Below are 27,473 nucleotides of genomic sequence, written 5' to 3'. Positions count from 1 at the left end.
TGCAGTCTGACCATGACACACAAAAGGTAAAGCATTAACTCCTCAATGCATTGCAAAGTGTTTTGTAGGCAAAAAACTGAGGCCAAAAAAACTTGCAAGTCATGTCCTGGAGAAGCCATGATAAAGGAAGTCCTTGGTGCGAGGTTTACAACCTGCGGACCAGTTGGTCTCTGAGGTTTAACATTCTGTGGGAGCTGGGGTGCGGGAAGGGGCCAGGAGGTGCTTCCACGGAGGGACTTCCAACTGCTGTCCTCTCCCCACTTCCTGCTGGGCCGGATCTGTAGGCGACCTGATTTCTAATCCTGGTTGTAGCACAGATTTGTTTTGTGACTTTGGCCAAGTTTCTGCGTCACTCTGGGCCTGAGAAGAGACTCTGCCTCACCCTGGCAGCACCCTTCCCACAGGTGACCAGGACGCTCCTGCAGACTAAATGGTGCAGCCAGCCCACCACCTTTAGGGGCACACACACATTTATTTGTGCAAGCATGCACATATGATGCACACACATGTATGCACACAGACTTGCACACATGATGACTCTTCTAGCCCCAAAGCAGCCCTAGGCATTGCCCCAGTATCAGAATAAAATGCACCTTATCTGACCCCCCAGTAGAACTCTTTCCTCCGAGAAGAGGAGGACTCAGTGGGGCCAGTCCACTTCTCAGTAGTGTGACCTTGGATTGAGTAGTTGACCTTTCTGAGCCTACTTCTCTCCTCCACAAGATGGAGATTCTTTAAAAAAAAAAATTTTTATTTTTGTCTGTGCTGGGTCTTCACTGCGATCTGTGGGCTTTTCATTGCAGTAGCTTCTCTTGTCGCAGAGCATGGGCTCTTGGGTGCGAGGGCTTCAGTACTTGCAGCATGTGGGCTCAATACTTATGGCTCCCAGGCTTCAGAGCACAGGCTCAACAGTTGTGGTGCACGGGCTCAGCTGCCTGTATCAGGGATTGAACCCGTGTCTCCTGCATCAGCAGGTGGATTTTTTACCACTGAGTTTCCAGGGAACCTGTGATTCCTTTCCTTTCCATCTCAGGAGCCCCAGGGCTGGGCTGCTCCCACCCCTACCCTGTGCAGCCTGAGGGCAGGTTGCTCTCCTGTTGCACCACTAGCTTCCTCTTTTCAGGGGCTATCCCAGGGCTGGGGCAAGGGGTGGTGAGTGCAAAGAGGTTCGCAGCTTGGGTTTCACTTCCTTTCTGCCGTTGGGGCTGCCAGCTCCCCAGAGGGCAGCTAGTGTGGCCCAGGGCCTCCCCTACCTGTTCTGCTGTCCTGGTCGGCAGGCATTTTCCCACTCCTGTGTGTCCTGGAGCAGGAGAACCCTGAGACTCCATGTTGCTACCTCTGTTACTAGGATTTCTAGCCTCATATATGTAATTTTTTCTTTCACAGGGAGGACTGTGGAGTTTGGGGGTTGAGGGAGCAGAAGAGCAGAGTGGGAGGGAGTCCCAGGATCACTTAGTCAATCTCCTGGGTTGACAGCTGGGGATACTGAGGCCCCGGGAGGGAAGGGCTTGCCTCAAACCACACCGTAAACCAGTGGCGGTGTAAGCCAGCCACCGTGTCTGCTGACTCCCTGCCAGCGCTAGGCCTGCACAGCCTCTAGCCTGACAAATAAGACCCCCGCCCTGGCCTTTCTGAGCTCCTGGGGTGGGCTGGGAGCTGCCTCTTTCTGGACAGGGAGGCAGTACACCTGCCCAGACAGGCCCCCTCACCTCTCTGGGCTGCTGTTTTCTTGTCGGTGATAACACAGTGGCCCAGCCAGCTGTAACTCGGCATGAAGCCAGCTGGACTACAGGGGAGAGAGGTGCAGGCTGGCCTCGGGCAGGGGCTGGGAGAGGCCACAAGAGTCCTGAGTCAGAGGCAAAGGGAGACGAAGGGGCCTGGTCCTGGTGCCCCAGGGTGGGTGGAAGGGAACCCCACCAGGTCACTCCCTTGGATCTGCTCTAAAACACAGCAGGTGGCAACTGGGCCCAGGACAGCCCCTGGCCTAGGCTCTGGGTGTCTGTGGTCCCCTTGCTTCCACCTCCTTCCTTCTCTGCTCTGCCCCTGGCCCCCATGGCTGGTCTTTCCTTGACCCCCAAGGCCAGATTGGCCCAAGGATGGATTAAACTGCCCTCAAACCCCTACCAGGGGAGGGGACATGGAGAGGGTGGAGGTGGGTGTGACACATGGTCACCCCTCTGCAGAGCTGGTGTGGGTCATGGATGATCCTGTTCTGGGACAGGGGCCAAAGCAGAGCAGGCATGCCCTAGGAAGATGGCCAGAGGGACTCTATATCTGAGCAGGTGGACTGAATTGTGCCTCCCTCAAATTCATCTGTTGAAGTCCTAGCCCCTAAGATTTCAAAATGTGACTGTATTTGCAGACAGGGTCTTTAAAGAGGTAATTAAGATAAAACAAGGTCACTAATGTGAGAATGTGAGACACTGATTCGTGCCTGACTTTTTGTGACCTCAGACTGTAGACCCCATGGCCCTAATCCAGTACGACTGGTTTAAGAGGAGATGAGGACCCAGATACACACAGAGGGAAGATGGCTGTCTGCAAACCAAGGAGAGAGGCCTCCAAACAACCTGTTGGCACTGTAACCCCCACGGCCTGGAACTATGACATAAAACACTTCTGCTGTTTAAGCCCCCAGTCTGTGGAACTCTGTTATGGCACACTAACTCACTAAGGATTTTTGTGTTTTGTGATGTAAGAGGTAGGCGATGGTAGTTTGGAAGGGTAAATTCTAGATTTGTGCAAACCTTTGGATGGTTTGCGGGGACAATGGGACTCACACATCACCTTGGAGAGGCTTTCTCTGACCATCCTTTTTTTTTTTTTTTTAACCTTTTTGGCTGTTCTGTGTGGCATGCAGGATCTTAGCTCCCAACCCAGGATCAAACCCAAGCGCCTTGCAGTAGAAGCAGGGAGTCTTAACCACTGGACTGCCAGGGAAGTCCCTGACCATGCTTCTTAAAGTGAAATCCCCTCTTCCTCTTCTGTCCTGGGTAAATGGTCCAAAATCATTAGGCAGTACCAGGCAAGGCAGGCAGCAGCCTCGGGTAGGGCTGTGCTGCGGTGGCCCCAGGTAGGGTGGGGTCTGAGCAGGGGTTCTGGTGGTCCATCCAGGGATGTCAGGACCCAAGGAAGGTGAGGACACCTTCAGGGCTGGGCCGGTGGGGGCAGAGGGTGACTGGCTACCGACGGGACTGAGCAAATAGGTCTGTACATGAAGGGCAGCAGGAACCAGGCTCTGCAGTTAAAGGGGGGCACAGGGAATGGAAAACTGGAGGAGATCTGTGGTGTTGGGTTGTGACTGTATAAACTTGTGCTATCCTGCATATACAGGTAGAGTTGGAAATACACATGGATCCGCTTGCTGCGTCCACCGAGCGTCCCCACAGAAATGAGTGCACTCTGTAACCTCGTAGGAGGCACGTGCAGCTTTGGGGAGCTCAGAGGGCCGTGGCTCCGTGTTGCCCACCCAGGGTTCCCTTTTGTGGGTCCCTCCTCTTGTCAACTCAGAGGCGCTGGCCCCACGGGCCCTGGGACATGGAGTACTGCTGCCACCTTGTGGTCGATGTGGGACACCGGCCTGAGCCAGAGCCACCCTTAGAGAGGGCAGAGTGTGGGGGCGGGGATGGGATGGGGGGAGGGCTTTCTGAAGTGCCCGCCGTGAGTCAGCAGGACCATCCAAGACCAGCGGGCAGATCCTGCTTCTCTCCCACTGCTGGGATCAAGGCACCATGGCCCCACTCAGGGGCAGCAGCTCAGACCCAAGAGAGGGGCACGAGGTCCCTGTTGTTGGAACCCAGGTTGTCCGGGAGGCAGCCAGCACCCTTGAGAGCTGGAAAGGCAATACTGGATGCTGAGCTGGGGTCTCTGAAATTACCCAGGATTTGACAGGGCAGTGCGCCTGGCTGAGTGTCTGATGCAGAGGCCATTCTGGATGCAGGTGGTACCATTCATGACATGTTGGAACATTTTTCCTTGACAGGAGTTATGCTACTGGTCCTCTTAACTAACCCTCGGAACAGCCCTACGAGGGAGCAACTGCCGCGAGCTCATTTGCAAGTGAGAGAATGGGAGGCAAAGGGAAGTTAAGTAATTTGCCTAAGGCCACACAGCTCAGAAGGGCTGCATCATGACTGGCTATTGGAGAGCTTAGATGTTGACACTGGGAGGCGGGGAGTGGGGTCAGTGTCCAGGCCCAAGTCTGGGCTGGTGGGTCAGGGAAGCCAGGAGGGAGCAAAGCGGGTGGAGGCTCTGCCAGGGGGCTTTGAAGGCGGCTCTGGTCAGTACTTCCCTCCTCCCTACCCACCTAACTGGCTCCACTCAACCTCCCCAGGCCCCTGGCTGGGCCCAGCAGGAGCTGCTGGCGCCTGGATAATCCTGCCCCCCTGCCCCCAGGCCAAGGCTCCCGCCTGCAGTTGGTCATCCTTTAAGCGGGGGCCCCCCAGCTTCCTGCTGCTGCGATTGACCATGGCCAATCAAACACCACCTGCTGCCAGGAGACCCAGCCTGGCCAGCGCTGGTGGCTTCTGCCAGGGTTCCCTCACCCATCCCAGCCCCAGACGCCTTCTCTCTGGAGGGGCCCTTAAGGTGGGGCAGCCCCCTCCAGGGGAAGCCTGGACACCTTTGAGGCCAGGCTCTCTGGGGCAGGCCCCACCTCACTGGCCTTGGGCCCTGTCTGACCTCCAGGCTCTGTTCCTTGGCATCAGCCTCCGCTTTCTTCACGTCAGAATAGGTGGTTCATGTGGAACTTAGACCTGTGTCTACTGCCCCCTGCCCTCCCATGGGGCCCACTGGGCCTGGCACATTCACCTCTGAGTTCTCAGTACACAGAACCACATTTAGTGTGCCACTGGCACTCTGGGGGTACCCACATGCAGGAAGCAACAGGCGACTCTAGCCATGCGCAGGCCATGAGCCCCTGGAGCTCCCACTGAGGGTTTCCTGGCTCGCCGTCACTCACCTGGAGGAAAGGTGGGCAGAGAGGAGCAGAGGCCACAGCACCCAAAGCACCGGGTCCCACCCTTCCCTCCTGGCTCCCCCCAGCCCGTTTCCCACTTGTGAGCAGTGGTCAGAACCACTGACTCCACAGGACTGTTGTGAGGTGTGGAAAGGCCCAGGCCAGGGGAGGGCCTGCAGCAGGAATGTGGGGTGGTGAGAGCTGGGGGGCTGCCGGGGAAGGGCCCCAGTCTCCAGGGCACCCGGGTCAGAGACCTGGAGGCTCAGTAAGCAGGTGGGACACCTGCCGGAGCTCAGCGGCATAGCTTGCCCCACCACGTGTGTGAGCGTCCCTGGCAGCCGTCCAGTCAGGCCAAGGGGTGGCGGGTAACCCACCTATTATCACCACAGTCCTCTTATCTGACCACCAGAGGCTCCCAGCTTCATGATACAGGTGGGTATTATGAAAAAGATGGTCACAAAACGCAGGTGCTTTGGGGCCTTCCTCCCACACAGAATTCAGCCACCACCCTAGAGGCTGGTGGTTCGGTGCACTGCTGCTGACCACTGGCCCGAACAGCCCAGGAAGGGGCCTCTGGAAGCCATCCGCTGTCCTGAGTGCTGTCGGGGGGTGGCAGCCTGGTGAGTTGGGCTGCGGTCCCCAGCACCTGGCCACCTCCGCATGACCTGAGGCAGGAGAAGATGGAGAGGCGCTGGGGACCGTGTGACAGCACGGTACACCAACTCTGGCTTCCTCCTCATTCCGAGTCTGAGCATCCTTGGGTAGGGCTGGCATGGGGGTCACTGTCAAGTAGCCAGGCAAGGCTGGACTGCGCCCGGGAGATGCTTAATATTAATCTTGTGAGAACCAGAGCCTTCCCACTACCTGGGCGGACACAGCAAATTTATGCAGGATGCAGGAGGTAACCTTCGGACCAGTTGAGCTTGGTGTGACTGAAGGGTGGGCGCCTCCATCTCCTAAAAAGTTGTCAGACCAGGCTGACACTGGTTGCCCAGGGACAGGGACAGAGCTGCTCCCCAGGGGGTGGTGGGGAGAGAAAGGTGGTTCAGGTTGGGGAGACAGGTCAGAGGTCACATTCAGCCGTCTTTCTCCAAGCTGGTTTCTCTTTACGCTCCAAACCGTGGCCTGGACAATGAGCCCCCTCCTCCCTGCCTGGAGGATGGACAAGCCTTTGGTCCCATGTACCTGCTTTGCAGCTACTCCCCTTGCTCCAGCTCCTCATGGAGGGCTGGGTGGGCCTGGTTTCCTGTGTGCCCGGCTCCAGGCCACGCCTCAGAACACACAGCCCACCTGTTGCTCTCGGGAGATGGGGGCTGCTGAGGCCCCTGGACCCACTCTGGTCACTCGGCCCCCAGGCCCAGGCATTCCGACTTCTGCTCTCCTCCACGGGCTGACCTTTTAGGCAGGTCAACTGTTCCAGCCCCACACCAGCCCCCTTCCCTTCCACCACCGAGGGGCTGCTGGGTTGGGGGCTCTCACGTGACTCAAGCAGTGACTCTCGGGGAGCCTGATGTGAAGATTCCAGACCAGAAAAGGCTGTACTCTGAGACCAGGGCACCTGAGCTGCCACAGAGATAAGAACTGACACCAGCACCTGACCTGTGGCCCAGCTCCTGAGCCATGTGCCAAGGCTTCCACACTGAGCCTCAGTGTTGCCATCTGAAAAATGGGGATGATGTACTGATAAATGAGGAAGTGCTCAGCACCTGACAAACAAGTGCATCTGGGGTGGCTCACAGGACCCACCGAGTCAGAGACTCAGCCTCTGAAAAACCAGATGCAACTTTGCTCCACCCAGGGTTGTGGAGACGATGCCATGAGCTCACAGAGAGCCTGGCACATGGGCCTTGGACAGGATGGCTGCGTCCTCCCTGCAGACTCAGTGCCCCGCCACACCCGCACCTGCTCCGTCTCTGTGATCACAGAGCTCCTGCTGCTGGGCAGGGGCTGCCCTGAGGATGCAGACATGTCACCCACAGAGAGCAACGGGGCCGCCTGGCAGGGAACTAGTGGCGGAGCCTGTGTTGGTGCGAGGTTTGGCTGGGTGCCCAGTCCTGCAGCTACACCTACCCCATCTGTAGATGTCTGTCTCGTGGGCAGCCCTCAGCCCAGTCCAGCCCAGCCGAGTCCCTGCCCCTGGTGAGGCCAAGTAGCTCCCTCCTGGAGACTGAACACTTGTAGTAGGGTGCTCTTCTACCTTTATTGGGGATACGAAAGGCACCTCTCCCAGTCAAGAGGATCAACTGACAGGTGAGGGGCCCAGTGCCCAGTGGAGCCCTGCGAGGGAGGTACAGAGAAAGGAGGGCAAGGCAGTGGAGGTCACGGGGGAACCCAGGAGCCTCAGGCATTGCCGGAAGCCCCCTGGCGGCCTGGGGCTGGTGAAGTCTTCCCCTAACACATGCAGCTTATTTGGACAGTGCGCTCTCAGTAGAGAGCCACAGGCCCTGCCCTCAACAGCTGGCCAACCCTTCGGGCTCCAAGGCAGGCACTAGGGAACGGGCCTGAGGCTGTGACAGAAACTTCTTCTGTCTCCAGCCTCTGGCCAGGCTTCGACTGGCAGTGTGGGCTCTGAAGAGGGCTCCTCTGGGGGCGGGTCCCGGGAGGGGATCACCCAGGACAAGGGGAGTCACGTTGGGCCACCAAGCGACCAGCCTCTCCAGCCCGGGGCCTTCCTGTCCTCAGCAAAGTTGCAGTGGTTGGTGGGGGTGGGAGGGGAGGCATGAGTGTCCAGGGCCCCAAAGTAGAACTGACTCACTCCCCCAGTTCATCCAGCTGCCTCCCACACTCCCAGGTAGCACGGCCCCAACCTCAAGGGGAAGAGAAGGACACACGTGACAAGCCACCCCCAAGCAGCCTTAACACCAAAGGAGGGACAGGCCTCCGCCACAGGGTGTGGGAACAACCGGGGCTCGGGCAGCAGGGTGCCAGGCCCCACACTCATAAGGCAAACAGCATGTCGTCGTCTTTCTCCTGGGTCTTCTTTCTCGGGGCAGTGCTGGGTGGGGGGCCTGGGGGCCCCTCGGTTGAGGGACTGGAGAGGTTGGGCAAACGATCGGCCACTTTGGCACGTTCTTCCAGGAACTTGTCGAATTCTAGAGCAACCAGAGAGAGGCTGGGGCTGGGCTCGGAGGCCAGAGCGGGGGAAGGGTGGGCAGGGCCAGGGTCTACTACCTTCACTGGTGACTCCCTTGGGCTCCTCCACATCATTCCCCTGACAAGGCAGAAGAAGGGAGGTTAGCTGCGGGCACGGCGGGACGGGGCTCAGCTGCTGACCCAGAGGGGTCCAGACCTCGGCCCCACCACTTTCTGAGCCACAGGGCCTTGGGTGTCACTTGGCTTCTCTGAGCCTCAGTTCTCTGCTTGGTGACACTCATGGGGGTGTTGGCAAGCTAAAGCGGAGACTTCTGGGAGAGTGCCAGGCGCAGGGTGTGGTGCCCTTGAGGGCACTAGTTCCTCCCCTTCCAGGGTCCAAAGGGATGGGCAGACTTGCCCACGGTGGAGAGGCTGACACCCAAGCCTGTGTCAGCTACATACACTCAACTAGGGGCCGGGCAGGGGGTGAGCCTTCACCCACTGGGCAAAACGGATGGACCCTGGGCAGAAACACAGTCTTGGCCACTTGCAGAAAGTGCCCAGGCACTTGGTCCTTGATACTCAGAATGGGGGGTGGGCTGGCAGAGGCTGGGGAAGAAACCTGGAAGGGCGCCTGGACTGACTGCCCCTCCTGCACACTAGGGGCTCTGGAGTATGCCAGGCCCCCTTCTCCTGGCACAGCACCCCTGGCAGTTGCCCATCAGTCTCCGCTCTGCACAATGGGGCTCCCTCTGGGCACCACTCCCCGAGCTACCCCAGGTGCTGAGCTCAGAGCATCTGAGCATCTCACATCCCTGCTACCCTTGGCTGGCCTGTCTTGCTCACAGTGGGCCCTCACGGGGGCAGCACGCTTGGGCAAGGGGAGGCCCCAGAGACTGCGAGGAGTGTGAGGCTGGGACCCCTCTAAGGGGAAGTACTGGGGAAGCAGCAGGGGAGGGGACACTAACCCTGGTGATGCTCTCACCAGCTGCTCACCCTGCCCGCCCCCACCGGTCACTTCCTCACGAGAAAACGGGGGCCCCAGGTGAGGTGGGTGAGGAGTGGGCCCCACTTACCACGTCCGTGGACAGCCACTTCTCGATGTCCTCCATGAGGCAGGCCTGGGTGACAGGGATCTGGAGGGGAGGGCAGGAGTGAGGCAGGAGGGCAGAGCCCCTCACCAGCCTGAGTCCACCGGCTACGGCCCCGGGGGAGTTGCCCAACCCAAGCCCCTCATTCATGGGATGAGGCCAGTTGACTTGCCCGGGCCCCTCATGGCAGTCCCTCCAAGACAGCTCCGGCCCAGCTGCCTGGGACCCTGAGGTCTCCCCGAGTTCTGCCCACGGTGCCAGGCTGTGGGCGAGGGGGATGCGGGCCAGCAGGCCGAGCAGGGGATGGAGAGGGGCTCCTGACAACTGACACGAGATTATTCAAAGCCCAGGAAGTGGGCAGCCAGCCAGCAAGGCTGGGGCAAGGGCATGGCCGTGGGCTGTCCCCACAAGCCTCCGCAGACTCACTGTTCCTGGTGGAAGTGGGCAGAGGAGGGCCAGTGAGGAGAAAGGGGCTGAGATGACCAGAGGAGGCCAGGCTGGTGGGTCCAGAGGTGATATGTCACTGTGACTCTGCCACACAGCCCTGCACAGGGCGGGGGCTGAGGGCTAGTGTGGGGTCTTCCCACTTGAAAAGCATCTTCAGTGGAAGAATCCAGCCGGAGGTTATGGGCACAGACTCCAGGGTCAGAGAGACTGGAAGCTGGCTGGGTCCCTGCACTTGGAGCAGGTGACTTAGCTCCTCTCACCCTCACTGCTCATCATTAGAGAGGATGACAGTACCTACCGTCTAGGTCCAGGTTGCTGTGAGGATTAAAGAGACGAGGGAGATAAAAAGCGCAGCACCGTGCCCAGCACAGGGCAGACGTTTGGGAAATGCGAGCTACCACTCAGCTACTCTGAGAAACAGAGGGAGAGCAAGTCCTTCTCCAACCAAAGCCAGTTCAGGCCCCAAGCTCCGTCCTCAGCACCGAGACCCCAGAGGGGGCAGGGTCACCAGAGAAGCGGCAGAGCTGACTTCCCAGCAGCACCAGCAGCAGCAGCAAGTTCTTTGGGCTGCACCCTCCAGCTCCCTCTGTCGGCACTTGGCCCAGACCCGGATGCGCCCCGGGCACCTCCCAGCTGCCAGAGGTGCTGCCCAGGCCTTGCTCTGAGGCAGCACCGAGGAGCCATGGAAGCGAGAGCAGAGGCAGTAGGACCGTGCTGGGCGCTGGGTGGGGCCCGCAGGCCCTTGGCTGACCCCGCACGCCTCTGGTTGTGATGCTGGCACCACCTGGGCAGGCCTCCTGTGAGTGCGCCTGGCCCCTCCTCACCATGCCTTGTCTCACCATCCAGTCACTGAGGCTCTTCTCACTGCCGCCTCCCATCTGGGTGAGAGAGAGTCGCGCTGAGGGGGGTGGGGAGGCCAGGCCACTGGTGTACTGGCAGCCTCCTCCAGCACAGGCCTGCTACTGCCTCAAGAGCCTGTATATGTATGTGTGTGTGTGGGTGTGCGCACGCCCATGTTTGTGCAGGTGTGGTGGCTGCGGAAAGGGAACAGGAAAGGTATCTCCCTGTGGGGACCCCAGAGTCCTAGATGGGTGGGGCAAAGCCTCCCCCTCTACTTTCACCCCACAGATCCCAGTGGGTGTGCTGAACAATCCTAGGATGGAGTAGGCAGCCCCCCACTGGGCTCTCAAGGTGTTCTGACGGGCACCCAGTGTCAGGAGCACTGCTATACCTGTTTCCCCTCATGTTTGTCGATGGGCAAAAAGGAGATGCCCAGGTCCCCAGAGCAGGCGGATGGTGGAGGAAACCTAGGGTCCTGGCTCCTGGCCCATCACCCTGTGATCATCTTCCCCAGCCAGAGAGACCCAGCCCGGGGCCTGGCACAGGCCGTCCAGCATCCTCACCTCCCAGGATTCATCAACCCCTGGAGGCAAACACCAGCCGGCCACCTACAGGGTTGACGCGTGATTCCTTCGGTACTTTGCTGCCTGGAATCATGTTTTGACAGCTGAGAGGGAGAAAGCCTTAGCCCTCAGCCAGATTTGAGCATCTCAGGAGCAGATGTTTATGACCTGCTTTATGACTTCCTTTGGAGGAAGCTGTACCCTGATTGGCAGAACTCACTTAAATCTCTCAAGTCACCAAAGATGAACGGGCAGAACTTGTCAGCATCTGCTTTTCTGCAGGCAGAGGTGTGTGTGTTTCTGCCCCAAGGCTGATGGCAGGTGGGGCAGCAGCCAGGAGACCTCGTCCCAGTGTTCGTCAGGTCCCTGAGCTGCTCTGTGCCCCTAGCAGGTGACATCTGTCCCCCACCACCCCAATTCTATAACAGGAAGGCACAGGGCTGTGAGGTCAGTCTCTGCCCATGGGAGACCAGGTGGTGGGGGAGGGAAGTGCTCCCCAACTGTCTGGACTCATCTGGATTCTTGGAGCCAGAATGATGGCCCATGGAAAAGGAAGGGTGAGCATGGGAGCAACTCTGCTCCTTGGAGCTCTGCAGGTCATCTGGGGCTCTCGTTACCAGGACTGGTTTCTGCGCTGGACAGACCAACGGCTGTGAGATCGTGGGCAAATGACCTCAATTCTAAGCCCTGGTGTCTCCTCTGTAAGTGAGGACGACCACACTGTAGTGCTATGAAGGTAAAACATTTCACTCCATGCCAGGCAGTGTGTGAAGGATGTGAGATCTGTGGTTTCATTCACCCCTCTCTGGGACCTGGGTTTCTCATTTGCAAAGGGGACACCTTCAGGGTTTGTGTGATGAATCAGTAAGTGGGGGACACAGAGTGCTCACTCAGCAGAAGGCACAGGATCCAAGTGGGAGGTTCTGAGAATCAGGTGTAAACGCTCTCTGCATGGTGGCAGGTCCATAATGCACCCAGGGGGGCATCTGAGTTCCTCGCTTGTCCTGCACTGTTCTGACTTGGTAATGACTCCTGGGACGCTGTGGACGCCGCTGGGGAGTCACTGGGAATCCCTCTGCACCCCCCCCTCCCCACTCCAGAAGATGGGATGGCTTTCAGAGCCTCCTGACTGCTCTCCCAGCTTCCAGGCTCGGTCTTCCTAAAATGAAGCCAGATAAACGTTCCCCCTCCTCCACTCCCAATCCAGACTGCCCAGGGCTCCCACCTCAGGCAGAAGTCAGTCCTCCCAGTTGCCCCTCAGGCTTCACCTCCCAGCGCCCAGTCCCACCGGCGCCTCTGAAGCCCTGTGCTGTGACCAACCCCCTCCTTGGCCCTGCTGTTCACTGCCTCTGCCTCTCCAGTGCCCGGGTCCTGCACGTTCTAACCACCTCTCTGCCCAAAAGGCATCCGGAAACATTCAAAGGCAAGGGAACTGTCCTTGGAGTTCCTGCCGAGGGGGCAAGTGGCTGGCAGAGCGTGCTCAGTGTGGCAAGTGGCTTTCACTCCACACATGCCTGAAGTTAAATGGAATAAAAGTGGCACCTTTGGGTGCCTCCCTGTGGTTTTAGGGTCTGTCCTCCAGTCCCTCTCTGTCCACATGCCTGCAGATAACGGGTCTCTGGAGGGGCAGTGAGGATGAATACTAGCTCAGCTCCAAGTCAGTGCCGAGCCCCTCCCATCCACTCTCTCACGCCTCCTGTCATAAACCAAGGGCACCGCCAGGCAAGCACTGCCCAGCCTTCCTCTGGACAGACCCCAGGGTGGCCGCAGGGCCCCTCTGCTTACCGCTCCGGTGCTCTGCTGCCGGGCATCCAGGGCTCCAGCCAGGCCATCTGTTGCTTGAGGGGCTTCATATTTTACCCTGAAATACAGAGGCCACCATGGCCATTACCTGCCACCCTCACCGTACCAGACATGCCAGCTGACGTGAGGAGGGAGGGGGCTGGGTAGGCAAGGGCTGGACCCACATCCTGTGTGGACTCGGGAGGTGCCTGGGCAGGGGCCCCAGGAGGGGCGCCAATCTGCAGGCCCGCCTGCGGATGGAGGAAAGGGTCTCCTTTCCCGCCTTTGGGAACCTGGGCCAGACATGTGACCTGCATGACAGGCAGAGCAAGGCTGGAGAAGCGAGGAAAGGTGTTGGGGGCCAGAGACCAAGACCACCAACCTCCTATTCCTGGATTTGGCCACACTACAGGGATGAGCACAGCATCCCAGACCCCATGGTCATGGAGAGCTCGTATCTAGACCCTCTCCAGAGCAGCCCCCACTGCGTAATTTCAGAATCTGTGGTTCTGTGAAGGCTGTGAATGGGGGAACCCCACTCTGCAGCTGAAAACAAACCTGCAGACGGCGGGTGAGGATTCTGCATGTGTTTGGGGGTGCCAACTGTGGCGACTGGGAGGAAATGCAGGGGACACTGTACCCTCCGGGCAGAGGAGGATGGGGAGGGAGGTATCTGCTGTGTCTCTGGCGAAGGCTCAGGGGGAATGGGAGGAAAGCCCGGGCTAACAAGGGGGCTGGTGTCTCTCTGGCTGCTACAGAGGGGGACATCCAGGGAGGCCTTGGGGACATGGCCCTGCTGCTTGGGAAAAGCTGTCATTCTTGCCCTGAACTGCCAGCAGAGAGGAGGTGAGACTGAGTCAGTCTTTTTTTTTCTGGTGGTTGTGTGGGATCTAGTTCTCTGACAAGGGATTGAACCTGTGCCCCCTGCATTGGAAGCGTGGAGTTAATCACTGGACCATCAGGAAGTCCCTAGGTCAGTTGTTGAGGCAAAGATGAGAATCTTGGGATTCCAGCCTCAAAGGAAGGCCCTGCGCCATGAGGGAGGAGGGGTCTTCTTCCCGGCAGGATGGGTGGGAAGCACCTCACACTCTGCTGGAGCTGGGCTGGACCAGCACAAGCACAGCACACGTAGCTTTGATAGCACCAAACTGCCTCCCTGGGGACTGGGTAGGCTGGCACTTAAAGGGGCCTCTAGAATAAACCCCCAAATTCTTAGGCAGCCTCTCTGAAGAACAGAGGTAGCCAGGAGGGCGTGGGAATCGCCAAGTTAACCCTGTCACACCACTCACCATGCAAGGGTGCTGAAGCCAACCAGAAAACTGGGTATCTCACACTTCCCCTGCCTCTGACCCTTTGCAAGAGCTGATCCACGGCCTAGCACTGCACGGCAGTGGTCCTCAGGCAGGCTACCTCCCACCCCCAAGAGACTGCAGGCTCTGGAGCAAGCTCGGGGTGTGCTTTTCTCTGGCCTTCAGGGCCCTGCTCCCCAGAATAGGGACAGTACGGCGGCAAACCTCAGCCGGGACGGGGCTCTCAGGCGGGCCGCCCTTCTGGCGGCAAGTCCCACCAGACTCATTAGCCACCAGTCACACAGCAGCCTCACTGCGCCCCTACCTCCAAGGTGACTGTGAGCCACTGGTCCCAGAGCACCTGGGCTTGAGAGCACAGACTCCGCCCCAGACTCACGGGTTCAGCTCACAGCGTAGGGCTGGTCGGCCTGTGGGTGGAGCAGCCCTATGAGCCAGGCTGGCTACAGCCTGTCAGGTTTCACTGGGACTGGCCAGTGTGGATGGGGGACCCCTGGGCCCTCTGGAGGCCCACCAACAGTTCCCAAGGAGACCAGAATGGAGTCTGCCAAGAAGTTCCCTTAGTCTAGTCCTTTCCTTGGTTGTACAACCTGGTTGCCCTGGGGTTACAAGCAAAAGGCTGACAACAACCCCAAGCAAATCCTGTCCCCTGACCAGTCTGTATGAAGCCAGTCCTGGGAAGCCGGCCTGGTGGACACTTGGCCACGTGGTCTCCACTGCTGAAAGCATCTCCCTGAAAATGGACAGTCCCGGGAAGCATAGAGCCCCAGCTCAAGGGCAGGGCATGCAGACTCGAGTGGGATAATGCAACTTCTCTGGAAATTAAGGCTGGATACAGAATAGCAGAAATCACTGGACCAGCCCCCAAGGGCTTGGTAGATGGTGTACAGTGCAGTGGGGAGCTGGGCTGGGTTGGAGACACTGTGTTTTAGAACCAGACAGTCCGGGGTTCCTAACGCTGTCAAACATTAGCCGCCTGTGCTGGGGCAAATGACCAGCCTCTCAGAGTCTTGGTTTCCTCATCTGCTCGGCTTGTGTAAGATTCTGGAACCAAGCCGGTCATCACCCAACGGGCGTCCCTCCCTCATCCATCCCAGGCCATGTAGGGCTGACTCGGGGGAAAGAACTCTGCCATCCTGAAGAGGTGCAGGTAGGGGCTGGTGTGCCCACTCACACACCGAGCTCAGGGACCTGGAGAGAGGCCCTCCCCTGACAGCGGGGGACCCAAACCACGGGAGCCCAGGGTGGGTTTCAGCACTCACTCTTTGCGTTGGTCAGCCAGTGAGCTGCCCCGCGTCAGCGCAAACATGTCAAACTCGTCTTCCAGTCGGCCAGAGGCCTCCAGAGACTGCAGGCCAGCCCTCACGCTGCTGGAGCCCAGGTCTGTGGGGACAGAAAGACCACATGAAGGGTTTGCCTGGCTGTCCTTGGACACTGAGTCATGGCTGAGCTGCATCCTGCCAGGCCCAGGCTGGTTCTGGAGAGGCAGGGCAATTTGGAGTAGGGGCAGAGTGGGCCATACGGATGGGACAGGCCACCTGCTGGCTGAGGGACACCAGGCACCTCACCTTCTCTCTCTCAATTACTTCTGAGCAGGCAGCCGGTAACACTCAACAGATCGCAGCCGGTAACACTTAACAGATCAAGTGACAAAGGTGTTGATGGCTGACGTGTACTAAGAGCCCATTCTGGGCCTGGTCTGGTCTAAGCCTGCTCTGTGCATAAGCTTATTCAGGAGAAAAGGGGCCCAGGGTGTCCACGTGATGTGTCCAGGTTCACCATATGATCCAAGGGCAATCACACAATAGCGGGGTTTCTGAGATCTAAGTGGGCTCAGGAGCTGTGGGGCTGTGAGGGAGAGTCCCTCATGTTTTGTCCAGCTGTGCAGCAAGATTTGAGCCCTGCAGCAAGATTCAGCAGGGGACCCTGGGGAGGTGGGGGCTGGGCCGACATTCTGCTGTGGGCACTCCAGCTCCAATTGTGTAATGAGAGGGCACCCCAAGAGCCGCAGGGGTACCCATGGTATGTAACGTACCCCGGCCAGAGCCCCCCACGCTGCACTTACTCATTTCTGCCAGCTGGGACGAGAGATTGCCGGTGGCTACAGGGTCAGGGCCCATGTCGATCAGGTCAGGGGCCGCCTCGGCCTCACTTGGGGCCTGTGGGGAGGGGAGAGGCCACCATCACCCTCTGACTGGAGCTGCAGCCTCATTCCCTTCTGCCCTGAAGCACTGGCGCCTGCATTCTTTGCCTGAGGGTGTGTCATTAGGCTTCCTCTTCCCCTCCTCACCCCCAGCAGCTATGACTGGGAGTCAGGGAGTCTTTCTTCCTCCCCCTGGCCTCTAGCTCAGCTGAACCTGCTGGGAGGTTCACAAGACCCTGGGGCATCAGCTGGTGGCAGAACCTTATTTACCCTAAAAGGACAGTGACAAAAAAACTTAGAAGGAGCCTTCTCTAAGAGCCTGGCTAAGAAGACACATTCTGGCCAGGATACCCGGGGAGGCAGGTGGGCACAGCCCTTCCTGTCATTAATATGGAGAAGCTGCTTCTTACCTTGGTGATCTGGCCTGTTCGGAGGCGTTCAAACCTACGGGACAGAAAAGACCTGGGTCAAGGAGACAGACGAAGAGGGTCCTCAGCAAAGCCAGGCCAGAGCTTTGCCCACTGCAGGTCTCGAAACCCACGGAATGGGTCACAAACAGGGTGATGACTGGCCAGGTTTGCCCCGGACAATCCAGTTTATGCCCTAGGGGAGTATTAGCAGGGTGCCTCTTTCACTAGCAAGTGTCCCAATTAGATGACCAATTATCTAGTTACCCTAGTTACAGCCAGCATTAAACAAACAACAGGCATAGACTACAGAGGAAAAGGAAAAGGAGGTGCACGCACATAGTAATGGTGTGGATTTTTTTTTTACCTTGTTTGGTAACATACATTTGTGTATGTGGTGAGTGTCTAAAGTGGTGTAAGGAGGACACATATCTCTTACATTATTTCATGGAGACACTTAAACCACCCTAGACAGGCCAAGTTGCTGCTGGGTGGGCTGAAGACCTCAGTCTGGGATCTGCTCTTGTCGGGGTTCTGTCCCTCACTGTGTGACCCCAGGTGAATTACATCACCTCTGAACGATTAACAAGGGGGTGACAGTGCAACCTGCCTCCCAGGTGTGAGGATCAAGGTGATTATAAACCGGAAACAACCAGACAAACACGAGGTCTGATGAGTGGGTGTCAGAGGAGTCCTGGTCACCTCAAGATTGGGCCCCTGGGTCACCCCTCAGCCCACACCCCTAGTGGCAGGGGCTCTTAGCGCCACTGGTCCAGTGAGCAGGAAAGGCTGGCCAGATGTTATCTGCTGCAGCCCCATCCCCATTACCTGATTCAGAATCACTGAGCAAGTGTCTGCTGACGGATAAACATATGAAATGAACTGGGAGATGGAGGCAGCAGGCATAATTAGCACCCTGTGCAGACAGCCTGACTGACGAGGCCCTTACAGAAATAACTGCACAGGCTGTTGGTTACCTACAAGGGATCACTGCTTCATTGTACAGACACAGAGAGGAGTGGGGGTGTGTTGTCTCTGCAGGCCCAGCACCTACATGCTCCTCTGGGGAACTGCTTCCCATTTCCCGTGACCCTGGTGGGACCGCCAGGATCAAGGGGGCCTCTCCCCTCCCACTCCTGTGGGCACAAGGAAGCTGAGCCAATCGGGGTGTCTCCCGGGGTGCTGATTCTTGAACAGAATGATACCCCCAAGGGGGCAAGTGTTTGGAGCCCATGTATTCAGGGTGACACCCTGGGATCACGGTCCAGGCATTATTGTCCTGAGACCCCTGAGCCACCCTGGGATCTGCCCTTCTGCCCCCTTGGGAGAGGCTCACTGTTTTATTCTTCCTTGGGCTCTGAAGGCTACACATTCAATAAAGGCTGTTCTCCTAATGACTTCTTTTTCTGCTTAAGTTAGCCAGAAGAGCTTCCCGAGTTTGAAATCAAGGAGCCCTAATTAAGTCACTTGTCCAAGGCCCCAGAGCCAAGCTGCTGGGGGGCGGGGTGGGGGTCGGGGAGCAGGGACAGAACAGGCCTGTTTGGCCATTGGATGGCGGCACTCAGCCACCACCGATGCTAGCCTGGAGGTGAGATGCAAGCACACAGGTGGCAGGAGAGGAGGCGGGGAGGGAGGGTGGGCACTGTGGCCTACGCTGGATGAAGACAGTTGAGAGTGTGCACTGGGTGGCTGGCCTAGTGTTTGGGAGGGAGATGAAAGGTCAGGGGGTGTGAACAGAGGAGAAGGTGGGGCGGCGGGCCAGAGGCGGGGCAGGCGGTGGGGCGGGGCCGGAGGCGGGGCTACCGTTCGTGGCGCAGGAAGACGTTGTTAAGATTGTCGTTGACGATGAGCAGCTCCTCAGTCAGCTGCTCGTTGGCGATGCGGGGGATGAGCTCCAGGACCCGCTGCTGCATGGCGCGACACGTCCGGTTGAGCTCCTGCCAGGAAAGAAAGAGAGACAACCATAGCCACGTGGAGCGAGGCCGTCCCTTCCAGACGCCCGGCCCTTGGCGCGCCATGGAGAAGCAGCGGTCTCCACACTGGACTTGAGGTTGCAGGGAACAGCTTTTGGGGTTCTACGGACGAGCACTGGCGTTTCATTTCTAAGTGTGGAGCACAAATGGGAACTGCGTTGCGGGTTTAACCTGGCTCTGTGCGGACCTCTGGATGGAGCTCCTGCCGCCACCTCCGATTTGGGGGAAGGTCGAGCTGGCAAGGTGGCTGTTGGAACACCTGCCACTTCTCAGGGGGCAGTCAGGTTTTTTGTGACCAAAGCATAAAAAATGAACTGGATGATCCAACTATTATCCACAAACCCCGACTCCAAATTTCTGCCTCATTAGTCTAATTTCTTTTTTTAATGCCTTTTATTTTGGAATAATTTTAAATATACAGAAAAGTTCCCAAGGTAAGAGAGCACAGGGGTTCCTGTAAACTCTTCACCTAGCCTCTCCTTACCTTAGTTTGGCATTGTCAAAAGTAAGACCTTAACACGGGTACACTGCTATTAACTAAACTACAAGCTTCACTCAGGTTTCTCTAGCTTTTCCACTAATGTCCTTTTCCCCTCTGTTCCAGAGTCCCACACTGCATTTAGTCACCAGGTCACCAACTGACTTTTAATCAGTTAGTGTTATGTATTTAAGCTTGTTTGGGGAAAAAAAAAAATTAGAAGCTGCAGCATCACAGGCTTCTCATTTGTAGGACTGAGCGCTTCCTTCCTCAGGGGCCCGCCACCAGGTGGACGGGGGTCCAGGTTAGAGTCTTGAGGTCCCAACAGACAGCTGTTGGGCACTGTGGACTCAGCCACGAGCCAGAATTTTCTCCTAGCATCATGAAGACCGCTGACTTTGGTTCTTTGCGGACCCTGTTGCCCCTCCCCCACTTAGACCCACTCCTGGGATTTCTTCTGCCCCTTGATCATGGGGCAGGGCAGCCCAGACTCCTTCCAGCATCCCATGGGCCTCCCCTCTCCTCCCCCCATGACTAAGCACACTGCGGCTTTGTCCCCACTTCCTCACCTACCCCTCTCAAGGGCAGAAGAGCAGCAACTGGAGCCAGGGCCCTGAGTTCATACCCCAGCTCTGTTGATGACCATTGCTGATGACCAGCTAGCTCTGTGACCCTGGGCATGTCCCATGACATCTCTTTGCCTCAGCAGTTTGCTGACCTGGGACATGGAGACAGTAAGAGTACCTACCTTATGGGGGGAAAGGGGAGGATTGAGTGAACCTGTATCATGTGTCCACACCAGACACTGGCACATGGGATATGCTCAGCGTGTATCAGTTGTCCCAGGGACACCCCTGCCTGCCAGCCAGCCTCCTGAGGCCACAGAATCGCTCACACCCGCATAGCCCGGGGATAAGACACCTGAAATTAACTGCACTGTAGTAATCCTGTCGCTTCCCAACTCACTCAGGCTTCTGTCATTTACTCTTCATGCTTGTGGTTTACTCAACTCTGAGACTCTGACTTCACTCCTACCCCCAGCTCCTGCAGTAAGGTAAGGGCCACATAGCTCAGCTGGGCCCGGGGACAAGAGAGATGAGAATGACTCAGCTCTGCCCACCAGAAATGCGAGGGTCCAGCAGGAAAGTCACCAAATGAGTTGATCACATCAAGCCCTCTGTCTCCTCACAGGTTCAGGTGGCTCCTGGGCCTCGGGGGTCCCCAGGGCTGACCTCCATGGGGAGGGTGCCTTTCCCCACATACAGCTCCTTCATGCCCAGCTGGGGGCGGAATCCTGGGGATATCACCTGACATACGGGAGCCCTGGCCCGTAGATCCCAGCTCATGCCTGCCTGCTAGGCTTCCTCTTCTGATGGATGGAAACCTCACCTTCCAGCCTTCCTCAAGACACTGATTGGGAGCTATTTGGAACCAGGCAGAGGAAGGGGTGTTTACATGCAAAGCCTTATTTAATTCTCATGTCAAATGTGTACCATAAAAGCAATCTTACATATGAGGAAACTGAGACGAGAGGCTTTACTGTTCACACCATCAAGTGGTAGAAGCTGAGTTCCAATCTGATGGAGCCCAAAGTCCCTGGTTTTAACCTCTCCAACTGTGACCTAGGAGCCCAGAGTCACTATGGAAACTGCCTTGTGGGTGGGGAGCGGGGAGGCCGAGCTGGGGCAGTGGCCACTCACCTGTAGCAGCTCCAGGTCCGCTGGCTCCGTCTGGGTGGGCACCAGCTCCGTCAGCATCTCTGACATCACCCTCACGTTCCCGCTCACCATCTCCAGCTCGCTGCGCAGCTTCCCGATCTGGAACACATGGATGGTCTTGCAGAGTGAGGCCGGGGTCCAGAGCCGCTGCCCCTCCCAGAGCCTGGCACCACCAGCCCAACCTGCCGGCACCCTCTGGGCTCCTGGGCCATAGCCTTGTGCCAGGAGGCCTGTGGAGGGCTTGTTCCCACCCCTACCAGCCTGCTTACAGAGGTGCTACCAACCGTTACCATCTCCAAGCCAGGGTGCCCAGAGCAGGGAGAGGCCAGGAGGAAAGAAGCTGAGCGCTCCACTATCTCATGGGTGCCGGCGCCTAACAAGGCCCTGAAGGGCAGTTCCCCTGAGCGGAGAGGAGGGAGGCTGTCCTCCTAGGAGGATGGGGTTCTGTTTTGCTCTGGCCTGCTCTGGTGTCCCAGATTCTACCGAGGGTAAGTCCCTGTGCCACCCCCCCACCTGAGTATGCATGTGAGCAGATTCTCAATGATCAGGGTCCCAGTCCTGGCTTGGGAAACAGCTGCATATCAAGTCGCAGAGTCTTAGCACCCAGGTGAGGTGGTGGAAGGGCCCTGGTGTAGCATCTCACACCATGGGCTCTGCGGGGTGTCTTGTGTCCAATGTGGATACTGTGAACGTCCAGGAAGGGACCCTTGTGGACGTTGCCAAACATGAGCTGGTTGAAGAACCCTTTGATCATGGGCTGTCTCATGAGTCTAAGATTTAGTGGCCTACATTTTAGGAAATGCTGGATGTATTCTAAATTGGGTAACCCGGCTGATTTCAGAATACAAGTGTTATCATATAAATTCATGGTGCCTGTGAAGGCAGCTGCTATTCCGATCACCTCTAAGTGACAAGCACTTATCGTCTGTTGCTAGTTAACCCTGACCACAGTCTCATGAGACAGGTATCACTACCTCCACCCCTTACAGATGAAGAAGTGGGCCTGCAGACACAGTCTACTGCAGGCTGCCAGCACCTTCCAGACCTGTGAAATGTTTGGTACCTTTGGCCTGTTTAATGAAGGCTCTTGGTAGAAGTGAGTGGAAAAACGACTGATCACAAACCCCACGTGTCTGGGTCAGATGGGACCTAATTACAAGGAGTCTGGGAGTTACATCAATGTGACCCAAAAGACAGAAGGGCCCTCTGAAATTAAATAGAATACTCAGTCTTGTTTAGCAAGAACCTTCTTCCACTGGACATAATCAGTCTTAATCTACACAGAGGCCAGACTACAGGCAAACTGGTTAAAATTACAATCAGGTAAGATCAGTTTTGTCACCCTGCTTATTTAACTTATATGCAGAGTACATCATGAGAAACGCTGGGCTGGATGAAGCACAAGCTGGAATCAAGATTGCTGGGAGAAACATCAATAACTTCAGATATGTAGATGACACCACCCTTATGGCAGAAAGCAAAGAAGACCTAAAGAGCCTCTTGATGAAAGTGAAAGAGGAGAGTGAAAAAGTTGGCTTAAAGCTCAACATTCAGAAAACTAAGATTATGGCATCCGGTCCCATCACTTCATGGCAAATAGATGGGGAAACAGTGGAAACAGTGGCTGACTTTTTTTTTGGGCTCCAAAATCACTGCAGATGGTGACTGCAGCCCTGAAATTAAAAGACCCTTACTCCTTGAAAGGAAAGTCATGACCAACCTAGACAGCATATTAAAAAGCAGAGACATTACTTTGCCAACAAAGGTCCGTCTAGTCAAGGCTATGGTTTTTCCAGTAGTCATGTATGGATGTGAGAGTTAGACTATAAAGAAAGCTGAGCACCGAAGAACTGACGCTTTTGAATTGTGGTGTTGGAGAAGACTCTTGAGAGTCCCTTGGACTGCAAGGAGATCCAACCAGTCCATCCAAAAGGAAATCAGTCTTGAATATTCATTGGAAGGACTGATGCTGAAGCTGAAACTCCAATACTTTGGCCACCTGATGTGAAGAACTGACTCATTTGAAAAGACCCTAATGCTGGGAAAGATTGAAGGTGGGAGGAGAAGGGGACGACAGAGGATGAGATGGTTGGATGGCATCACTGACTCAATGCACATGAGTTTGAGTGGACTCTGGGAGTTGGTGATGGACAGGGAGGCCTGGTGTGCTGCGGTTCATGGGGTCACAAAGAGTCGGACACGACTGAGAGACTGAACTGAACTAAGATCAGTTTTGGATCACAGGGTGATTTTACAACTTTTATGCACCTTTTATTATTGGGCCTATTATTTATTAGGAAAACTTTTCTAGTAATATTTGTAACTCTGGGGATTGACTTCATAACTTGCTAGAAGTACAGAATTAAATAGGTTTGGGTGTGAAGGCTGTTGGTAAGCTTATTTGTTTCTGAGGCTAAACAATACTGCAGACATTTGTCAAACACCTTAGAAGTGATACCCACGGTGCGCAGGCCATGACCGACTCCCATCCACAACTAAACTGACCGAACACCCAGAGATGCTGGGCATGGCTGTGGGTGTCCCTCGTAGAATAGAACCTATGGCGCTGGCCTCAGGGGCAGGAGGGACAAGTGGCATGGTCTGAAGAAGGAAGTCCTGCAAAGTTACTCATGGGGCACCAGAAAACCCTGCCCAGGACTGGCCTCTAGGATCTTACACTACATACAACCCAAATCCTCTTCTGAGGGCTTGATGGGAAGTATCATAGTGTGAGACAAGGGTTTAACATTTTTTCTATGCAGATGTTTGAGAACCATTATTTTAGTGAGAACCTCTATTCAAATGAAATCTTATGTGAGCGCCTGAGCAAACCCTAGCAGGGAGTGGAGCTGCTGTGGATGAAGGGCCGGCTGCTAAGTCTGTCCTCTTCCTGGCATTGCCCAGAAGGCTCCACAGAGGGGACAGTCTGCAGAATGGCCTGGGTGCAGGACAGAGCCTGTCTGGAGTCACAGACTTGAGCTTGAATCCTGGCCCTGTCTTCACTGGGCTGTGTTGCTCTGGGCAAGTTAACTGACCTCTCTGAGCCTTATCTCCCAAATAGTGAGCCCCTGTGGGGCTGCCTGAGGACTGGGCGGAGTACTTCCACACTGACAGGGCCCCCTCCCTAACGTGCCGGGAGGTGCCGGGCCTACAGCCTGACCTGCATGGCTGTGACCCAGGCTTGATTACCTGCTCAGGGGTCGGCGTTATAGGTGTGTCGCTGGGGAGCAGGGCCGAGGCGGGCAGGGGTGTGGTGTGTTGGTTGGAGTCCCCTCGATGGCTGCTGTCAGTGCCCACGGAATTCTGTCCTGACTGTGTCTCTGAGTTGAACACGGTCTAGAAGGCAACAGGCTGAATCAGCAAGGCTAGAAGGTCAGGGCCCCCCAGGAAACAGCCGCAGAACTCCCTCTGGAATGACCCCCGCCACCCCGCCTCTGCCCCTCACCCTCTGGGGTGTGTGGATGGGCGACAGCATGTCCAGATCAGTCATGGGGAACTCCAGGCCCTTCCTCCGCAGGTCCTCGTAGACGGCCACCACACCTGTCAAGTCGGGCGAGCTGCGGAACGCGTCAGCCCAGGACTGAGAGGGGACAAAGGGACAGGGCTGATAACCACTGCTCAGTGGCTCCTCTGCAAGCCTGCCTGCCACCCCCAGGGAGCAGAAATTCCCTCCTGGACTCACTGGTCCTTTGGCAGCATCACCCGGACAGCCAGGCCTCTGCCAACCAGGCTCCCTCATTCAGAAGTCCCGTCCGCAGATGAGCAAGACGGTCCCAATGAGAGAAACCGAAGTGGACAGACAAAAAGCAGCACTGACGGGGGAGCCTTCCTCCTGACCTGCCCTGGGCTGCCCGCACTCACCTGGATAAGGGTGAGCACCTTGTCATGCACGATGGTGGGTGGGTTGTTTTTGGGCAGGATGGTCCTCACTAGCACACCCTCCACAAAGTCCTGGCTGGCCACCAGCACGTGGAAGCGGTGCCCACAGTTCTTGACGCAGGTTTCCAAGACCTGGATGACGTGTGATGCCTATGAGCACCTGGCAGAGGAGAGGGAGCACCCAGGACCCCACCCTCACCCCCCACCCACGTCCCAGCATAGAGGCCCAGCAGTGGGTGCAGCTTTCTAAAGTGAGACCCACAACATGGAGGGGCAGGGATGATGCTGGATTCGGGGCTGGGTGGCTTGGGGGTGAGCCTGGGGTGGGCAGAGGGCTGAGTACTGGCTGGAGGTCCCTGGCTGAGTGGCCTTGGTGCCCACAGAATCCTGTCCTGAGGCTGTCTCTGAGCTGAGCACAATCTAGAGGGAGGTGGCTCTCCAGGTGGAAAGCAGAGAACTTTCACTGAAATGGTGACCCTGTGGCCTGGGAAAAAGGTGTTCAACTTCCCTCCCCACTCCTGTCCCCACTTCCTGATTTTCAGTTTAGTGGATTAATCCAGATATAAGTACTTCTGGGGGGAGTCAGAGACAGAGCCCTCCCAACCCCACTCCCCAGCCAAACCCATCCTGACTGCCAGGCTGCCAGCTCATGTCTTTCCTGCCCTGCTGTGGGCAAGGACTGGCCTTGGCCTCTGACATTTGCATTATGTTCATTTTTCAGGGCCAATTAGTCCAAGTGTTAATTGGAACTCATCTTGGGTACTGCCCCCTAGAGGCCTGTGTGCACTGAGCTTCTGTGTCACTGGGCAGGTCCTCTGCCCATGTGTCCCATGACAGGCCCTGGAGGGCTGTGGGCTTCAGTGTGTCTGTTCCCCACACCAGTAGGCTGGAGAGAACTTTTCCAAATAGCTCTTGTCACTCCGTGTTGGCCAGCTGTGTAGACAGGCCAGTGCTTTGCCCATAGCCCCGTAGCTCAGTCGGTAAAGAATCTGCCTGCAGTGCAGGAAACCTGGGTTCAATTCCTGGGTCAGGAAGATCCCCTGGAGAAGGAAATGGCAACCCACTCCAGTATTCTTGCCTGGAGAATCCCATGGACAGAGAAGCCTGGCAGGCTACAGTGCATGGGGTCATAAGAGTTGGGCATGACTTAGCGACTAAACTGGTACCACCTGGAAGAGGGGCCCCAGGGTGGCTGGGAGTCCCACCAGGCCCCTGGTGGGCTGTGGTCCCCCATGGATGGAGGGACGGGGCACTCACCGTGAGAGCTAACATCACCTCATGGAAGTTCTTATTCCCCACGATTCTCTTCTTCACAGCTCGGAAGGCATCTTTGGGACTGGGCAGAAGGACAAAAGAAAGGATGGGCAGAGGATCAGAACCTCCTTATCCAACAGGGAGGCTGCGTGCCTGAGATCAGGAGGCGCTGGGAGACGGGAATGGCTCTCCTCCACCCAGGGGGAGGGGGATGGGTGGGTGTGGGAGCCAGGGAAGCCTCCTCCTTCTCCGAGGCCTGCAGCTGAGCCTGAAGGGTGGGATGGTGTCAGCTGCAAGGAGTGGGGGAAGTGGTTCAGGTAGTAGAGCCAGGAGTCTGGACCAGGCCCAGGTAGGCAGGAAGTGAAGGGAGGCCACCGCGTGTGGGGGCAGGTGAGGGAGGGGCTGGCGAGGCCTGTGGTCACGGTGGGGAGGGGAGTGTGGCAGCTGCTCTCCCTGCTCCACCTGTAACCCCACGGTTGTCCCCACACTTCACCCCTGTGTCTTTGTCCCTTAGCCCTGTGCAGGGGAGATCTACACTGCCTGGACTGCTCCAGCCTAAAAGCCTCTGTAGCCCACAGCTTGCACACCTACCGAGTAAAAGCCCAGCTGAAATCCTACTGGTTCATGACCCTTTCCCAGTCCTCATCTCCTGGCTGCATTCCCCCGGGGGGCTGCCCGGCTAGAGAGGATGCCCCCTAGAGGCCGGGGGCGGCATTCTCCTCTGACAGTGCCTTTCCAGAACCCGGCGTGCTGCAGGAGCTCAAGCAATACTTCTAGGCTGGGGAAGACGGGGAGGGGGCTGTCCCGTTGTCGGCTGGACAGTGTCGGGCTGTCAGTGCCAAATCCATCAAAGGCAATGTAGAAGAGTCGGGAACCCTGATGGGGGCTCCCTGACAGAAGTGAAGGAGGCAGCCAAGGCTTCTGGGGAACAGACCTGCGTTGAAGGGGTGGCGGTGGCATAGGTGACACAAGGGGTGAAGGACCACACGGCCCCAGCTGGGGTGGGACCCTGCCCCGGAGTGTGAGGGCAGTTTTCAACCCAATGCCCTGGGGCAGCTCCTCAGCCACCCTCGGGGCTCCAGCCTGGGAGAAGCTGGTTTCTGTTCCTGGCTTGACCGCTCACCTGTGGCCACATCAGCGCTCTGAAGGGATGAATCTCCACTTCTTACAGAGTGACGAGAGAAGGGGCGCAGCACTGAGAACCAGCAGTTCTGGCCCATGTCCTGTGGCTACGGGTCTATGAGTCTAGTTCTAGTTTACAGACCTGCGGGTCTAGTTCTCTACCAGGGCACAAAGTGGACGACAAGAAGGCCACAACCCAAGGACAAAGGCTTAGATGACAAGCTCAGTGAGGTCAAGGGTCATGTCTGCCCTGCTCACTGCTGGATCCCCTGGGCCTTGCGCAGAGCCTGGAACTCAGGAGGTACTCACATCAACAGCATCTGAACATGTATCACCCCAGTTCCGCCGATGTCTACAGCGAGATGGGGACTTGCTTCTCAAAGGACACAGCAGTGACCTCCAGCCTTGACATTCATGACTGGGCTCCGGGAGGTTTTCTG

The 27,473-nt window shown here is 57.0% G+C and overlaps 1 protein-coding gene across 7 annotated transcripts in view; it reads right to left on the bottom strand.

Annotated features, from left to right (window-relative positions):
* Nucleotides 1–7,138: 7,138 nt before the first annotated feature.
* TOM1 (target of myb1 membrane trafficking protein) overlaps nucleotides 7,139–27,473 on the bottom strand; it is a 39,240-nt gene continuing 18,905 nt past the window's right edge. Inside the window, exons 3-15 of one of the 7 annotated variants that reach the window (XM_081595932.1) lie at nucleotides 25,915–25,993; nucleotides 24,640–24,807; nucleotides 24,224–24,358; nucleotides 23,968–24,114; nucleotides 20,761–20,877; nucleotides 18,413–18,546; nucleotides 16,613–16,646; nucleotides 16,125–16,218; nucleotides 15,322–15,442; nucleotides 12,756–12,831; nucleotides 9,106–9,165; nucleotides 8,129–8,168; nucleotides 7,139–8,049 (exon numbers count right to left, since the gene is read on the bottom strand). In XM_081595932.1, the coding sequence (XP_081452058.1) occupies nucleotides 7,895–8,049; nucleotides 8,129–8,168; nucleotides 9,106–9,165; nucleotides 12,756–12,831; nucleotides 15,322–15,442; nucleotides 16,125–16,218; nucleotides 16,613–16,646; nucleotides 18,413–18,546; nucleotides 20,761–20,877; nucleotides 23,968–24,114; nucleotides 24,224–24,358; nucleotides 24,640–24,807; nucleotides 25,915–25,993 (1,360 nt within the window). In that variant the 3' untranslated portion in view covers nucleotides 7,139–7,894. Of the gene's footprint in view, nucleotides 8,050–8,125; nucleotides 8,169–9,105; nucleotides 9,166–12,755; nucleotides 12,832–15,321; nucleotides 15,443–16,124; nucleotides 16,219–16,612; nucleotides 16,647–18,412; nucleotides 18,547–20,760; nucleotides 20,878–23,967; nucleotides 24,115–24,223; nucleotides 24,359–24,639; nucleotides 24,808–25,914; nucleotides 25,994–27,473 lie in introns of all 7 variants that reach the window. The other 6 variants (XM_081595933.1, XM_081595934.1, XM_081595935.1 and 3 more) reach the window with 6 other exon arrangements.

This window comes from Giraffa tippelskirchi, chromosome 4 (assembly GCF_054371585.1).
Source record: "Giraffa tippelskirchi isolate mGirTip1 chromosome 4, T2T-mGirTip1v1.2.pri, whole genome shotgun sequence".
Classification (NCBI taxonomy): domain Eukaryota; kingdom Metazoa; phylum Chordata; class Mammalia; order Artiodactyla; family Giraffidae; genus Giraffa; species Giraffa tippelskirchi.
Note: the sequence above shows the minus strand (reverse complement) of the source record. Positions and strands in the feature narration are given on the sequence as shown.